The following is a 17,326-nucleotide window of genomic DNA, read 5'->3' as shown; positions in this document are numbered from 1 at the left end:
TTATTGTGCAAAAAATGTAATGAACATGTTTTGTATGAGCTATGCTATCCTGTTCCAGGAAGCATTAGAGGTCACCTTTAATTGGCTCCATCAGAGATAAAAATTCAGACACATTTCAGTGTGAAAGGAAAACCACACATGCTCATCTCTCTTTTTTTATTTTTCACTTTTAGACATCATGTATTGTCCTCGGCCGACTTGCGGTTCTGCTGTGATTCTGGAGAAGTCCAGCCCGGCAGCGATGTGCTCTGTCTGCAGCTTTGCTTTCTGTGTAAACTGTAAAAACACGTACCATGGAAGAAGCAAGTGCCATGAAGAACCCGACTTGTCTACGGCGAAGAGTGAAGATCTGCTGATTGCTTTACCAAAGACAGAAGGTACATGGAAATATAAATYCCTCCTGTTAAAGAAAACCTCTGCGCATCTGGAAAACCTGATGATTCGGTTGATTTAAGCAATTTGAGGAAACCATTTACCTTAAACCAGGGGTGTCCAAAGTGTGGCCTGGGGGCCATTAGTGGCACTTGGAACAATTCAGTTTGGTCATGACAAATTTATACWGAAAAYGTYTGTGTGCACTGTCTGTTATAGCCGTGTGTTAYTTTAAGTTGAATTTCATAGTAAGTAGGGCCATAAATATCTGACTCTTTACTAAAAAACAAACTACATATCAATTATTTTATTGAATTTGGTTAATATCAGGGTTTTTATTACTGGAAATAATCTAAATGTTTTTCTAGACCAAATAAACTGAAAACAAATACCCTAAATGTTGGGCCTTTTATTAAGAGAAAAACTATTACATGTTTAATTCAGATTTTTTTAAAAATCACAATAAAATGATTTTGCATTTAAGTTTGAAAAACAATATGGCTGCCGAAATACTTCCAACTTTGGGATTCTGGCCCATGTTTCAAAAAGTTCAAACACCACTCTGAAATAAATTAATAAAAATTAAATGAAATTCAGTTATATGATATAAATTGTTACCATTTAAAGAAAAATGTTATTAAAGAACAATTTAAGTTTCTCCAAGCAGGAATGAATGTCCAGGTTGTGTTTCAGGATATATTTTATTTCTATTTTTTCCAGATGGGATCCAGGCACTTTTACAGGATTATGCTTCAGGCAGCAAGCCAAGGCGTCGCCTCCTAGAAAACAGATACGGCCGTAAATTGCTTGGTTATACTGTCGAAATGCATTTTAGCGACAAATGGATAGCCACCAACACCAAACCCTGCCCTCACTGCTTCACCCCAATACATGTACGTTTTGTTTTTAACAGCTTTAGATTCTCATTGTTTCAGGCAATCTGGTTCTTTTATTCACATTATGCTGTTTGTTCGTTTGTGTTGCAGAAAGATGGCGGATGTAACCTCATGTTTTGCACTCAATGTAAACGGGACTTTACGTGGCAGTGACGCTGTAGACTTGACTCCGTTTCTCAAACTTTGGACCGCGGCCGCCCCCTAGTGGCCGCCCAGGTGCTGCATGTAAACGACCGTTTGTTTACTGTGACGTCAGCTCGCAGTGCGACGCTACAGCTAGCTTAGCATAGGGCTGAAATAATGGATCAAACCGGGTCACTCAAGAAAAACTGAAGATACCGGTGGAAAGAAAACAACGGCAGGAATACTGCAGAGGAGGGCAGAGAACTAAAAAACTACTAAAGCAAGAGTAGCTCTACTTCGACATATTTTTACTCAAGTAAACATAAAAAGTAGCTGTCCAAGAAATTAGTCAAGTAAGAATAAAAAAGTATTTGGTAAAAAGTACTGGGTAACTGATCAAATTACCATCATTTCATATTTAAAAATGATATAATCATATGGAAATTTTGGTATTTTAAAGACGAAAAAGACAATAATTCATATAAGTAACAAGAAATGAAATCAGGCAAAATGAAAAATGTCCAAATCAGTTTCTTTCAATAAAAAAATTATAAAATTTTAACAAAAACTGCAGGTGTGTGTCTGTGTCTGGTGAATCTTTGATTAAAACATGTTTGTTTTTCATTCAGTGGGTAGAAAATCCAGAAATTTTACTCAATAGTGAAAATACTTGATAATAAAATCACTTTTAATTGACTGGTAGTAAAAACACTGTCTCCCTCCCTTCCTACGTTGTAAAAACATGAGGCTGCATGTCCCCCATGCTGCAGGTTTTTTTTTCCCAAGACAGAAAATGTGAAGTTTCACTCATTGTTCCAGGAAAGATTCAGTTTAACTACAATAACAATGTAATAACTGAAGACCTAAAACTGAAGCTAAACCGCCACCTGAGGAGTTCTGGGTAGAAAATGTTCACTTTTTTGGATAAATTACTGTGTTTTGTTCTCAACAAATTGCCATATTTTAGACTCTTTATACTCCATTAATCGATTACTAAATTAGCTGATTATTTCAACAATTGATTAATCATGATTAATTTGATTAATCGTTTCAGCCCTTGTTGCAAATAATGCATAAAACTACAAAAGTATATTAAGGCCATTGTAGATAGAGGGGGGTATACATCTATGCAACAAAAATCCCTAAAATGTTATTTTCTAGAAAAAACAAGAACATTTCTGTTTGAAAAATAGAAAATTTTCCTGAAAAAAACTCAGAAATTTCTAAAAGTTGAAAATTTTCGATTTTGGAATTTTTTTGACTTTTGAAACTAGAAATTTTAATATTTTTTTCTAGAAAATTTGAGATTAATCTCAAAATATGAGTTTTCTGGTGGAAGTTTATTCTCCTGTTTTGTTTTTGCCGTTGAGAAGCATGTTAGCCACAAATGGATAACCGTTAATACTAAACCCTGTCCTCACTGCTTCTGCGCAATACAGGTACTTTCTGTTACAACGGCTTAAAGGTTTACTTTCTAATTAGCTGCGTTTCCTTTACAAATGTTCGCAAATACATGTCAATTATCTGCAAATGTCGAAAAAACACAATTTCACTACGGTGTATCCATTACATACAAAATGAAATTAAAATCACGCGTGAATAAGCTTGTTCACGCGATAAGTCATTAAAAAAACATGGCGCCGATATTTCATGGCAGTTTAAGGCTGGAAAACCACCTCATCCCAAAATGCAAAAACTTTTTTCCCTCCTAAATTGCCGTGTTTCTATTCAGYGAATTTAATTTTGTAATTTCAGTTTGCGCAGTTGTACGGTTAATGGAAACGCAGCTAGTATTTCATGCGACCCATTTTCTCAAAATGTAACGTCATATTGTTTGTGTTACAGAAGGAAGGCGGAAGCAGCATTATGATTTGCGGCGGTTTGACTGGGAGCTCGGGCCCTTTTAGGATCATAAGAAATGCTCTTCAAGTCTGTTTATGCATATTTCAAAATATTATACTACAGTGATTATACTATTAGTTATACTGGATGAAATTTAGGCGATTATTTTTAATGTGTATTACTCAGATGATTAAATCAATTAATCTGACTTTTCAAAATTGTCCCATTCTACAGATTTTTTTATTCAACCATCTTTTTTTGTGCAATATTTTAAATACATTAAAAGATGCAAAAAAACAAAAAGTTAAATTCCTTCTTCAAACAATAAAATAAAAATATTTTGCCTGAATTGCAGTAAGTAGGCCAGTCACAGTAACAATCTTAGCTGGATGATAAATTGTCCTAGAAGTTGTTGCAACAAACGATAATATTGTTGACACCATACTATAACTGGATAGCAAACGTGCTTTACACAGAATTTGGACCAGGTGAAGCTCAGACTGTCACGTGACCCAGTTTTAGCTCACATTCTGTTTAAAAAAGAAACAACTTCTTAGTAAGCACTTTTGTTATCCAATTATTGATTAGTTTATCCCAAAAAACAATAAACTGATCAGCCATACACTATATTTATGTTAAGCCAAGCAGAAAGAGTTGAGTTTTTCACATATTGATGTTAAAAGTATTAATTAGCTGCACAGTGGTGCAGTTGGTAGAGCTGTTGCCTTGCAGCAAGAAGGTTCTGGGTTCGATTCCTGGCCCCGGTCTTTCTGCATGGAGTCTCCATGTTCTCCCTGTGCATGCGTGGGTTTTCTCCGGGTACTCCGGTTTCCTCCCACAGTTCAAAAACATGACTGTCAGGTTAATTGGTCTGTCTAAATTGCCCCTAGGTGTGAGTGTGTGTGTGGTTGTGTGTCCTGTGTGTCTCTGTGTTGCCCTGTGACAGACTGGCGTTAGCTGGAGAGGCACCAGCAACCCTCCCGACCCCACTGAGGGACCAGGGTGTAAGAAGATGGATGGATGCATCCTTTGCTCCAATTGATCAAGCGTTCACTGAAGGAATAATATGCTATTGATTTGTAGGCAATATTTATTTTATTTGAAAAAATAATTCAGTTATTTATTTCCATCTTTTAATGTTTTTCTGATATTGTATAAGGAAGTTAATTGCCTTGATGTGCAGAATGTGGCAATTTCTTTAGCTGTTGATCGTCAGTTGATCCCTTGAGTCAATAATAAACAAAATATCATCAATAATAAAGTTTAAACAGAAAAATAAGTTTAAATTTACTGCAAATATTTTCTTATCCATTTTTAAAATTTTACATCCAGGTTTATATTTATAACTTTTACAGTCTGTGAAGTCTTTATTTCAGAGGGCATCATTTAATCTGCTATTGCATATAAGAAAACAATTTAAAAAAATATATTTTTTATTTGAAACCATGAATAAATGTAAAAAAAATTTATTATCACAATAGGAAATATTTAAGTGCACCACTTATACCCCCTCGCCTCTGCAGAAATAATGAAATTCCCAACATTTAACAGAAATTTATAACAGAGGTGAAACAAAACTACATCAAGACCAACACGTCTTAAAAAATAAAACAAATACAAAAATGGCTTAGTCCTGAGATTTCTGAGCATTTCTTTGGTTTGACATTTTTAAAATTATGCGAAAGAAACCAAAGAAGAAAGCATGTCTTCGGACAGACATGTAGACTTTATGACATGTAGATCATAAAATAGTTCTTACTAAGAGAACTGTTGTTAACGGCACAACTGCATTTAAGTTCAAATTACTTTAATTTAAAAATAACAGCCACTTTTCAAAGCATCTAAAACCCGTCAGATGTGACTGTAGTTTTCCTTCAGGTAGATCTGGTTCTCCAGGGTCTGCTGCAACTTGGTCAGCGGTTTGGGAGGTTCCGGCTTGTACCTTATGATGGTTACGGTTTTCGGTTTGCGCGGTTTAAACGAAGATCTCTTCCGATGGGCATCGATATAGGCTGCATTTCAAGAAGAAGACAGACAAGTCAAAAACACTACTCACCTGAACATAGTTTACATTATTTATTAATCCAATGTTGACATTTTAGTCAGGCTGAGTGAAATGGCTCCAATTTTTTCATACCATGTGATTTTAATCTATTTTTTTCTCCTAAAAACGAAATTACAAATGGCAGAAAATATTTTTTTCAAGTGCCTTTTATTTCATTTCATTCCTTTTTGTGTAGAATAATAACATTAGCAGAATACAGACGCAATTTTACCAGGTCTTAAAATTATAGGAAAAAAGTGCTTGTTTTTTAACTTTCTTGCCTTTAAATATAACAACAGGAAATTAAAATAGGGGGAAAAACCCAAAAGTGTTGAGTTTGGGCTCAGTAAACACGTAGCAAAACAAACGAGAGATGGGCTACATTTAAAAAAAACATCATTTTAATGAGAAAAAAAGCTTAAATTAATAACTTTTTTTGTTATTTTTGATGTTGGAGTTCTTATAAACTTACTACTTCATTCTCCTTATATTATGACTTTATTATTATTTTTATCCTAAAAATAATAATAATAATAATAATTAATAATAATAATAATAATAATAATAATAATAATAATAATAGCTTGTCAAACAAGATGGCCGCCCTGGACGTGCTAACATGTCTTGTAACTATGGAAACCCCAGAAGCACATTGGTGACAAAAAAAAAATCCAGATTTTCCAAAAATTAAATCTCCAAAAACCAAAAATGTGACATTTCACGCAGCCCTACATGTTAGTAGAATTTTCTTATTATTAGTTTCTAAGCCTAGTTTAATTAAAATTCTTCTCCTCAGGGTGTTCATGTCCTAAATTTCATATTCTGTGTAGATTTACTGCGGCTATGTTGATATCTGTGGGTTCCCACCTGCCATCTGGAGACACTCCTCCTTGTGATTTTCATCCCAGGATTTCATTTTGCAGGACTTGGAGCAGTAGTAGACCCTCTGGCAACGGCCACAAATCGCCAGCTTCACAAACACAGAGCGGCCGCAGTGATAGCAGAACTTTACCGCCGGCAGCCTGAGGAAGGATTTACAGTCGCGGGGTTTGAGAAGTGCAGTGTGAAAGGCGGATTGAAGAGGAAGGAGATCAAAATAGTGTGTGTACCTCGGAGGTTTGGGCGGCGTTTTTCCATGAATACTACGCTTGCTTGGGGTCTCGTCCTCTGGACCTGTTGGTGTTATTAGTGTTTAATTAGTCACTATTACAATTAAAAAAAACCCTCATACATGCCACAAAAGTCAAGTTATTGATAGAAATGATAACAACCTGTGGCTCTCTCTCTCTCTCTGTGTGTGTGTGTGTGGACATCTGAATATTTAAAGGAGACATATTATGTCAAACAAGAGCATATACACAAAGTCCACAGAATTATATTCTGACATCAGAACATTGGAAAAGTTTGCATAAACGTAATAATATATCTAGCACTGAATCAATTAATCACTAATTGTAAATAATAATCAACTTAGTCATCCATTAATGATTAACTAGAGTATCCAGACTCAAAAATCTGCTGAAATAACATACGCAGAGCAATAATTAAGCCAAAATTGTACAAAAAATATATACATTTTGCACTACAGACAAAAAACCCTTCGTCTGAAAGTGTGTTCTACCCAGAACTTCTCAAGTAGCAGTTTTAGCTCAACCTAGTTATTGCTGTCCAATAATCAATTGATCCACTTACTCTTAAATTACGTTACAGAAAAAAATAACTTGCATACGTTTTGCAAATAAAATGTTACACTTACCAGTCGGCTGAAGGTGTTGCTCCTGTTCTAGAGCCTTCCTCTCCATCAGAGCAGCGCTCTTCCTCAACAGTTTCGCCATCAGACTCAGAAGATGGCGCCAATTCTTTATTAAAGCCCTCTCCTGCATGTTCAAGGCGTGGAACGGAGTGCGAGCAAAACGGACATCCTAAAGCATGTTCAGATGGAAGCACATGCAGCAACTCAAATCACTTTTAACCCCCAGAGGCAAATTATTAGATGGTGCAACAGGGTTACCTGCTGGAAGGAGTGGTATGCAAAGTCGGTGGCCATTCCCATCCCTTCGCCCACTGGAACTTGCATCAGGATATTAGCACCAGCCTTGGCTAATAGTTCAAGCTACAAAGACGCATAATATTATCTTATTACATCAGCCATACATTATTTACACTCGCTTGTCTGTAAACGGGGAGAGCAATTTAGTTATGGAGCTAAATTGAGGCCAACATTTTTTAAACTGAAAAAAAAAAAATCTTTTAAGTTTCAAAACTTTTTTTAATTCAGTTTATTTTTTTACAAACTTTATGGCCCCGATTTAGCTCCATACAGGACACAATGTGGACAGATTGCAACCCATCACAGAGCAACACAAGAAAAGTTGCTTTTAAGTTAGTTTTGTCTTATTTCAGTTGCACTTAGATATTTGTACTCTGAACTAGACAAAAATACTTAGTAAGGTTTTTGCAGTGGATAGCTGACATATTTTAATCCTTCACTTATTCCAGGAACTTTATCACATTATATACATTATTTCTAAACATATGGATGATTAAAGGTCTTTCTGTTAATTATGATGATTTTCCACTTACAGCTAATGAAATGAAAATGTTTTATGTCAATAATTAATTAATATTGATGAAAAATACTAGTTATTGGTGAAATAATCTGCAGGTGGAACAAGACATTTTAACTGATAATATGGGAAAAACGTGTTGCTCCACTAGCAGATTACTTCACCTATAACTAGTACTGTTTCATCAATATTAAGGAATTATTTACTTAAAACAAGTTCCTACATCTTGCCGAAAAATCACTTGTAAGTTAGTTTTATCTTAGTTTGTACTAAGATATTTGCACTGGCAACTAAACCAAAAATACTTTGTAGGATTTTGTGTTTTTGCAGTGTAACTCCTTACGGTGAGAAATCACAACTAAATGTAAATTTGCATTTAATTTTAAGATACATCTCTACGTTTGAGTTTACCACTTTGATTCTGTCGCCACCTAAGCGGTAGTTGAAGTTGGCGAGGGCGCAGAGAGCACTGCCCACCCTCCTGCCCAGAGGTAAGTTGGGATCTGCGCCTGCCTTCAAGATCTCCTCCACTGCCTGAGTGAAGACAAGAGGGCAAACGTGACGAGTCTTAAATTTATGCAACCGTTGCCCTGACGGAGGGCGGCGGCGGTACCTCGTCATTGCCGCTCGCTATGGCCAAGGAGAGGGGAGAGTGTCCGCTCCAGAGGAGGTCGGTGCTGGCTCCGTGGGAGAGCAGGAGCTCCACCACTTTACAGGCATTCTGCAAAACACACAAGTAAAATACATTTCATATGACTAAGGATGTGCACAGCTGTGAATGTGTGAACTGTTGGCCCAGACCGAGTAGTCCCCATCTCTCTGGCAGGCTATGTGCAGGGCAGTTCGGCCCCCGTCTCTCAGACTCATGTCCTCAGTCTCGTCCTTCCACTCTTTATCCGCCATTAAGTCCTGAAAAGACAGAAAAATACTAACTTTACACTTTACCTCCTTTATTAAACAGGGGCGTATGTTAAAAGGTGAACGTAAACATGCACCAAATCCGGTTGGTAGATCTCTTCCTGGTCACATGCCCGAGAGTCGGGTTCGGTGACGGCGTGCAAAAGCATTTCAGTGATTTGTGCACCTTCAGAACCGTGCAACGCTGCAGCAACATGGAGGGGATAAAACCCTTTATTCTACAGAGAGGAAGAAAAAAACCCGGCATGTTGGAAAACTGAGATAAACTACAAATTACTTAAAGTATATGATCTACTATTACACTCCAAATTAAATTAATCTTTAATAGCATAATCTCACAAGGGCTGAAACAATCAGATTAATTGTGATTAATTGATTCTTGAAATAATCGTCAGCCAATTTGGTAATTGATTAATGCTAATTACATTAGCAGCTAACTGTGCTAAAGTAATTAAGCCAGGACTGTAAAAAACAAACAAACGTTTAAGACAAAAAAATCAACAAAATCAAAGTTTTCCTTAATTCTGCATTTTTCATGATGTTGTTTCAGTTTTTTTTGTGCGTGTTCATGTGTATTGTGGACAGCCACTTTTATAGCTTTTTTTAACAAAGACTTTATTTTATTAGTTCTGCATTCAAATTCAATAATTACCACATTAAGTCACAAGCATCAATTTCCAGTACAACCAAACAAATCAGTTGAACAAGAACGATTCGGCGAGCTGAAGTTCCAAGGAGTCTTTTCTCCACCAATCAGTGGAACATAAAACACAGGTTACAAATGGATTATAAACATGAAATATGAAATAAAGGGAAGATTTTCCTCCCGTAACCTTTGCCTGCATCTTAAGAGACATATAGAGAGTATACCTGTGTATTTACATTTATTTTACTTGCTACAATGTTAATTGCAAATATGTCATCAAAGGGTTCAACCATTTCTTAAATAAATCAATGGACATGTTTAGTTTTGCTGTTATTTTCTCCATTGTATAAACGCTCACTAGTCTCTCTTTCCATTGATTTATAGTAGGGGGTAAAAGTTTATACCAACCTACTGTTATCATTTTGGCTATGAGTACCAGGATTCCAAACAAGTACCGGTTTACTTAATAAATTAGTTGGAGGTACTCCCAGAACAAAGACAAGGGGGTTCCGTTCAATATAAATGTGTAAAATATTAGAAATTTCCTCTCTAATTCCTTCCCAAAATGTTTTAATCTTTAGACAATCCCAGAGGATATGAGTGGGATCTCCAACTACTCCACACTGTCTCCAGCACAAATTTGATTTAGCTTGATCAAATTTTGAAATAATACATATCTAACGATTACTTTCCAATAAAATTCTTTCCATGTTGGACTGTTGGGCAGTTCATGTCCATTTTCACACACTTGCTCCCAGTCTTGATCCTCAATCACAACATTAATTTCTAGTTCCCACTAAAAAACATATAATTTACAGAGGAGATTCCTACCTTCATTGGAAGGCGAATATCAGTACGAGCTCCACACATGAGCAATTTATGGACGACCTCAGTGTCGCCCGCCATTATGGGCAAAAACAGGACGGGCATTGGGACCCTGCAGCAGTTGGGGTCGGCTCCACGATCCAGTAACAGCTTCAGGGTTGTTAAACGAACACCGGGCCTAGCCGAGCACAAACAGGGGTTCTGCCGGTGTTAACAAGTTACATTTTAGACTTTTAAAAACATTTTTAATGTCATCTTAAAGTAAATTTCTGAGCAAATGTAAACAAGTGGCAAAAATGAACACCGTCCAGCCAACTGGTAATACATTTGCGCATATCCGCTGTTAATAGGAAGAAAGCTAGCTGTAGCTCGCTAGCTAAAAATTAGCAGCTAGTGAGCCGSCTCATGTCACAGGACCACAGGACTACGATGACGCAGTACAAAATAGGAGTACATTTCTGCCAAAAAACTCATAAATTTAGAGCTTAAGCTCAGAAATGTTCTAGAAAAAAATATATTAATTTCTGAGTTAGAAAAGTCAGTAATTTTAGACTTTTGAAACTGAATTTTTTTCTCCGAGGAAATGTCAGAGATTAGGCTAAAAATATTTAGTGTAAATTTACTTCTGTATTTTTTCTGTCTACAATGGTCCTAAAACACTGTAGTACAGAACACAATGATGTCTGCACATCACTTGGCCTGACAGAACAAAAACTACATACAAGATGGAATAGTCCTGCTATGGCAAAATTTAAGATCTGTGTTTAACATGTTTGTACGAAAAATTAGAGCCACTGAAAAAAAATTCTGACTTTATCTCTGAATATTGACTTTTTTTCTCAGAATTATGAGATTAAGGTAAAAATTAAGAGAAAAAAGTCGTCCTAAAACTGTAAGGCCAACTTTTTAAATACATTTTAAGGTTTTAATTTTAGAAATGAATTTACGAGACCCTGCACAGACCACATCGTCATCACCATTAGACCCAGAACAAAGGAGCAGCATGTGAGGGGGGAATGATCACTGACTCGATTTCCTTGAGGGTCATTTTGCGTATAATCTCCTCTGAGTCACACTGCGGGGCTCGCTTAGCCAAAGTCAGCAGCTCAGCTGACTGCTGCAGCGTCTCTTCTGATTCAGCGATGCCGCTGCTGCGGATGGAACAGGTGGAGTCAAGGCTCTGATTGGGGGTCAGATCGTGGTCTCCGCCCTGCTGCAGACAGAATCACAGCTCTCAGAAAAACACATAGAAAACAAAGGAGGATGGGTTCAGCGCGACCTTCCTGCTACCTCGGCTGGGACATCCTGCCCACTCCCCAGAGAAATGCGTTCACCCAACTCTTGAAAAGTGACTTCTCTGTTTTCACTCTCGGTTAAATTCTCCACGTCTCTGTTGAGCTCATCCTTTAGCTTCTCTAGCCCACTTTCCACATCCTCTCTAACACTCTGCTCGTCTCCAGATTTCTCTGTGGCATCGTAGCCTTCATCCATTCCCGTCGCTTTCCTCTCCTCCTGCAGCTGCTCAGAATCTGCAGGGATTTCACCATTTTGGCCATGTGAGACGTGTACAGGCGGCTCTTCAGATGCCCTGCAAACAAAATAAATACCGTTGGGAATAAATCATTTTGTGTTTTCCTCAATCTCTTTTAGCTTCTTGCATGCTCGTGTATATACACACACAAACACACACACTTAGCACCTGCGCGAAGAGCTAAGGTTAAAGGAAATGACAATACAAAGAACTGACATGATTAATTGTGATTAATCTATCATTGAATTTATCGTCAACTAATTTAGTAATGAATTAATCGTTAACTGGAGTATACAGACTCAAAAGATTAAGGCAAAATATGCCCCAGACTCAAAGACAGTGAGTCACAACTTAAATTTACATAATGGCTCAGTGATTTGTTTTGTTTTGTTCATTGCTCTGATGGTTTTTTTAATTCTTGGAAGTGCTAAGAATGATTAAGCCTGAAGTAAAAAGTGAGTTATGTGCATTATTTCCAATAAGGGCTGAAATGATTAATTGTAATTAATCAATTGTTGAAATAATTCAGTAAATGATTAATCATAAACTGAAAGACACAGATAAAAAAAAGCATTTTTTCTGAAAGAACAATATATTCAGAGCAGTGTCTTTAATCAGAGGCTTCCTCAAATTGGCTGTACTACAGACTGCTACAGGAGATCTTTTCTGCCAGCAGCTGCGACCATCTACAATAACTCTGAATATTCTGAATTAATAATTAATATGAGTTACAACAACATTTAATTTCCCTTTGGGATCAATAAATTATTTTTTAATCAATGTGATGATAGGAGTATTTTTTATCTGCAGATCCTGGATGATAAATTGTCCCGGAAGTTATTGCAATAAACTATAATATTGTTGAGTTGAGACCATTTTCAAGTAATGTAATGGCAATAATGGTAGAATAAAACATGAGCACATTCTCAAAGATCAATAAACTTTAAATTCCATAAAACTGGAAGACATTTTAAATGTCTAAAATAAATAAACAAAACAACAAATAAAATGAATCACAAAGTCTCTATAATCAAAATATTCAGTTTTTGGTAGAAAGAGAGAAAAGAGAAAAACGATAAATTGTGCAAATGGAAATTATCGAGTTTGTTTTAATTTATTGTGTGATTGATTGATTTATTGCTATAGATACAAATGATCAAGTGTTTATTAAAGGAAACCAGTTAATAAAATGTTTATTTTCTTATTTAAAATTAATAGTTTTAATGTATTTTTAAATATAAAATATGCTGAAGTGGTTCAATAAGAAATCAGCAAAATGTGCCAATTATTATTTTTTATTAATCATCAGAATAATAAATGGAGGAATACTAAAATAACAGCAGCAGTCCTGGCGTATTCTCAAAACCTCTTTTAAACAGTGAACAGAAGGTTTGTATTGATGAAATATCTGTAAATCAGCGTGAGGTGAAGGTGTAGGTGCAGGCTTACTGCTCAGTGAGCTGGCTTAAGCTGCTTTGGTTCGTCATATTCTGATTCCGCTTCAGGTTCTGGTTCTGATCCATGCCAGTAATGTGTGATTTGGTTTTCAGGTCCAGCGACTTCGATGGGACGTCAGCCTGGTTGATCGGAGAGCTGGTCTCACCAGGCGGAGACATCGAAACCTTGAGACACGAGGCAGAAACGCACAAATGGGAATGTTTTTCAGGAGCAGCATTTGTGTTTGTGGGGCTATAATTGCTGTGACACACAGCCACAATCATACACCTAATTGTAATTGTAATTTTTATTATTGTCACCAAAGTCCCAAAAGTCCATGTGTCCCAGCACGGCGATGCGTTGTCTTACTGGCGTGTCAGTGGGCGGCTGGATCAGAGTGGACAGCATAGACTCAAAGGGATAGTAGAGGACGAGGCACACAGCCAGGGCGCTCATTCCTTCGTTGTTCATCTTGTCGATATCAGCACCACCATCCAGCAGCAGATGGATCACATCATTATTGCAGTTTACCTGACAGGTGGAGATACAAAAACATGCGATGGACCCGCTGGATGCCACCGTTCACATTAGGAAATGTCAACGCTGGACAGCAAAAAGACGATTCTTTTACATGCCATCCAGAGTAGAACGACTTTCTTAGCCAAATGAAACTGGAAAGACAAATTTACTAGTTTTCACAAGTTCAACAGATTTATGTGTTTTGTAAGGTGGAGTATTAGGGCCATGCTAAGAAATAAAAAAATAAATGATGGGAATAGAGTCGTAGTATTAGGATTTTATTCTCAAAATTTATGTTTTTATTTTAATATAATATTTAATATCGTATTGTTACATTTTAATATTATTTCAGCTTCATTTGTGAAATATTTTGGACTTTATTCTCATATTATTTAGACTTTTTTGTAATATTATGAGTTTTTTTTCATATTGTTTCAACTTTATTCTCAGAGTAGGTTATTCTTAATACTATCGCTTTATTTTCGTAAATATTATGAAGATAAACAACTTTTACTACAATTTTTACTCTAAAATATTTTTGCCGTTTTTCTCATTTTACTATAACTTTATTCTCAAATCATTTAAATTTCATTCTCATATTATTGAAACTTTATTCTCGTAATATTACCACTTTATTCTCATAATTTATGTTTTCATTTTTTCTTAGTTTGGACCTAATACTCCGTTGTAGTTTTGTTTGGGCAAATAAGTTAATTTAGATGAAATTAAAATCTCATTTTACCACCATTGTTCTGTTTGTGCCCCTGAGGGAAAAAAAAACCTAGACACGGCCCTGCAGAGGAGGAAAACTCAAACTGGGAGACGTTACGGTTGCAGCGATGAGCGCGGTTTGTCCTCGTGCGTCGGCTACATCCGGGTAGACGGCGCCGTTTTGGAGGATCTGTGACACGGCGCGCAGCTCCCCTCTGAAGCTGTGCTGAATCAGCAGCTCTGAGTTGACCTCCAGAGGCCCTTTGAGGGCAAAGCTGTCCCCGTTCAGGGAGAGGACGCCTGTGACGTTCCAGTCAACAGTTTCAGTCTGCAGCCTGAAACAAACACGCAGGTAGAGGTGAAACAGATGCTTTCTCTCTGTACAACAAACTTGTGAAGTCGGTTCCCTCCTTCATTAAAGCTAATAAACTTGGTGTCAAACGTTTATGCTGCTATCACTTTAAACATATCAATAAAAAAGTTTCCAGAGGTCATCAGAGGTCCTTATCAATATCTTCAAAGCAAAAGCAGCACAAAGGAAATTTAGTGCTGCATAAAAAGAGTCGAGTTGATTTGGTAAATGTGAGTGGAGGCAGGGTGCTTGACCTCTAATGACCTCCTGAAACATTCTTATTATCTTTAAAATGATAGCGGCACAAACAAAAAATGTTGCTGCACAAACGTGTCACAAACATTTGACACCAATTTTGTTAGATCTGAAGAAGGTCAGGGAGYCGACTTCACTGGAATCGTGCCTAACCTGTGTTCGCGTATGTTAGCCTTCATGCGGATGTGCACAGGGAACGCAGAGAACGGATCCCTTTTGTATCCCCGGTATGGACGAGCGTCTGGCTCCCACTTTTCACCGTGAAAGACTTGATCCAACTCTCTTTTCCTTCCAGGAGGAAGCGGCAAGTGGTCGCCATCTGTAGAGTACCTCTCGATGCCGGGTGGATAGATGAAGCTTTCGTCTGACAGCAGATCTTCGTCTACGTCTGACTGAAGACGGGTTAGAAACAGACGTGACAGGACAGAAGCTAACAGAGTTTATTATGTTTTACCTGTAAGCCTGCAAGGGATTTTGGAGCAAAAGCATGACAGCACATACCTTAATGAAAAAATGCTCACGATGAGAGGACCGCATGAATGCAGCATAATCTGGAAAATTGAGCAGACTAAAGCCTTCTTCTAAAGAGGAGCAGAGTTTTAGCAGGCGCTGCCCGATCCACAGGCCCACATCCTGGTACCCATCTGGATAAGTGAGGACACCGGGACCAAACCTGTGGTCACTGTGGTACAAACCCTGAATATGTGGAAGGAGAACATGCTTTTTTTTCCTACAGAATTTAAAAATGAAAAAAATAAATGAATGAAATAGTCCAAAATACTGCAGGCTCACCTGAAAGATGGCTCCACCTGGGTAGTTTAAACATCCATATCCTTCCTTTCTGTTTAGGTAGAACTTGCCAATGAACTTGTGGCCAGAGGGCCAGCTGTACGCTCCAACGCCATGTTTGAAGTCCTTGTAGAAAAACCCCTCATATAACTACAAAAATCAACAGGAAACTTAGAAAATGAAACACTGGCAGTTGTGTAATGTCACAACTTAACCCTTAAATACATTAAACAAACAGACAACGATAACCTGAGTTCACATGAGATCCAGTTTTTCACAAAAACACAAAATATCACCAAGTATTTTTGGTCTGGTTTCTATTACAAACACTGAAAAAAGACAAAATTAASTTACAGGATATTTTCAGCAAAATATAGGATTGTGCTTTAAGTTAATATTGATGAAAAAGGTGATAATTTCACTTATAAAAATACATTTCCCCTTGTTATAAATAATCTGCCAGCGCAACCAGAACTTYTTCATCAATAATAMTGAATTATTGACTCAAACAAGCTCMTAYATGTTGAARAAAAAGTTACTTTTAAGTTAGTTTTGTCTTATTTCAAGTGTATTAAGATATCTGAAATAGAAATGAGACCAAAAAATACTTGGTAAGTTGTTGTTTTTACAGTGTATAGGTAAAACACTGTAAAAGCTGTAATGTCACATTACCTCCCCGTTTTTCCAGCTGTATCGCCCCTTTCCATGTTTGAAATCGTCTAAAAATTCGCCCTCATATTTCGACCCGTCGGGCCACTCCTGAACACCGAAGCCTTCCCGCTTCACCTCGCCGAAGACAGCGACTCTACTGCCGCCGCGACTGCCGCCTTCCCCGTCTGTGTCTGGGACACCTTCACTGCTTGACGGCATTTCTGCCATTGTTCCTGCTTCTTGGATTTGTTTTAATGTGATAATCAATATCTTAGACTGCAACTAGAGATACATTTTTGTTTATCTTCGTGATAAACGCCAACTGCTGGATGTCAGATTTGAGTAGTAACTTTGCCTTCAGCGTTGGTTGACATGACAACGGTGAAGCGCGTGGAGAAAGTAACTCTTCACGCATGCGCATGTGAAAGGTCGAAAGTACCCGAATTAAACAAGTAGTTAAATCATATTTTAAATGTACCATGTAATAAATAAATGTTTAATGTATTTCATAGACAAGTTTTAAATGTCATTAAATCATAAAAAATAAACTTACATTAGCCGATGCAGATAATTATAAAAACATAAAAATACTCGCTGTACTGCTTCCTGTGCAATAAATCAAAATAAATAAATGTATATTTATTTTATTGCTCCTGTTTTTCCATTATCACCGTGAAATATGGTATAAATACATACACATTCATATACAGTAACTTTAAATCAAAACTTTCAAATAATATTGCCATGGTAGGCAGGGAGAGCCCAATAAACTACTAATTAATCAATGGCTTTATTTTTTGATGACAGAATTTAATAAGTAAAACTAATTTAATAGAGTCTTAAAATGG

General features: G+C 36.9%; 2 protein-coding genes across 4 annotated transcripts; one reads left to right on the top strand and one right to left on the bottom strand.

Annotated features, from left to right (window-relative positions):
• The first annotated feature begins 154 nt into the window (after positions 1-154).
• Positions 155-1,597, top strand: LOC103463106 (E3 ubiquitin-protein ligase RNF14-like). The gene is made up of 3 exons (XM_008406280.2): positions 155-377; positions 1,093-1,265; positions 1,359-1,597. Exons 1-3 carry the CDS (start codon positions 179-181, stop codon positions 1,419-1,421), a joined length of 435 nt encoding a protein of 144 aa, XP_008404502.1. The 5' UTR covers positions 155-178; the 3' UTR covers positions 1,422-1,597.
• A 2,893-nt stretch (positions 1,598-4,490) lies between these two features.
• Positions 4,491-16,861, bottom strand: ankmy1 (ankyrin repeat and MYND domain containing 1). Of its 3 annotated transcripts, none has more exons than XM_008406277.2 (20): positions 16,500-16,861; positions 15,831-15,977; positions 15,540-15,734; positions 15,192-15,430; positions 14,550-14,766; positions 13,571-13,732; positions 13,214-13,386; positions 11,524-11,821; positions 11,262-11,446; positions 10,240-10,411; positions 8,840-8,980; positions 8,646-8,753; positions 8,458-8,565; positions 8,256-8,378; positions 7,289-7,390; positions 7,034-7,199; positions 6,549-6,590; positions 6,387-6,450; positions 6,145-6,299; positions 4,491-5,245 (listed from the first exon to the last, which is right to left on the bottom strand). In XM_008406277.2, the coding sequence occupies exons 1-20, from the start codon at positions 16,704-16,706 to the stop codon at positions 5,085-5,087; spliced, it is 3,165 nt and encodes a 1,054-aa protein (XP_008404499.1). In that variant the 5' UTR covers positions 16,707-16,861; the 3' UTR covers positions 4,491-5,084. The 3 variants fall into 3 exon arrangements, with proteins under 3 accessions (XP_008404499.1, XP_008404500.1, XP_008404501.1); XM_008406278.2 differs by having other exon boundaries at positions 11,262-11,443; XM_008406279.2 differs by having other exon boundaries at positions 15,831-15,953.
• Between the last annotated feature and the right edge of the window lie 465 nt (positions 16,862-17,326).

Source organism: Poecilia reticulata, linkage group LG4 (assembly GCF_000633615.1).
Source record: "Poecilia reticulata strain Guanapo linkage group LG4, Guppy_female_1.0+MT, whole genome shotgun sequence".
Lineage (NCBI taxonomy): Eukaryota > Metazoa > Chordata > Actinopteri > Cyprinodontiformes > Poeciliidae > Poecilia > Poecilia reticulata.
This window is presented reverse-complemented; position numbering and strand designations above follow the sequence as displayed.

Excerpts from the sequence above, each read along its gene's own strand:
- LOC103463106 (XM_008406280.2), top strand. The coding sequence starts at position 179 with ATGTATTGTCCTCGGCCGACTTGCGGTTCTGCTGTGATTCTGGAGAAG. Across the intron at positions 378-1,092 it reads TGCTTTACCAAAGACAGAAG|ATGGGATCCAGGCACTTTTA; the intron begins GTACATGGAAAT and ends TATTTTTTCCAG. Across the intron at positions 1,266-1,358 it reads ACTGCTTCACCCCAATACAT|AAAGATGGCGGATGTAACCT; the intron begins GTACGTTTTGTT and ends TTTGTGTTGCAG.
- ankmy1 (XM_008406277.2), bottom strand. The coding sequence starts at position 16,706 with ATGGCAGAAATGCCGTCAAGCAGTGAAGGTGTCCCAGACACAGACGGG. Across the intron at positions 10,412-11,261 it reads ATGACCCTCAAGGAAATCGA|GCCCGGTGTTCGTTTAACAA; the intron begins GTCAGTGATCAT and ends GTGCTCGGCTAG. Across the intron at positions 8,754-8,839 it reads AGATCTACCAACCGGATTTG|GACTTAATGGCGGATAAAGA; the intron begins GTGCATGTTTAC and ends CTGTCTTTTCAG.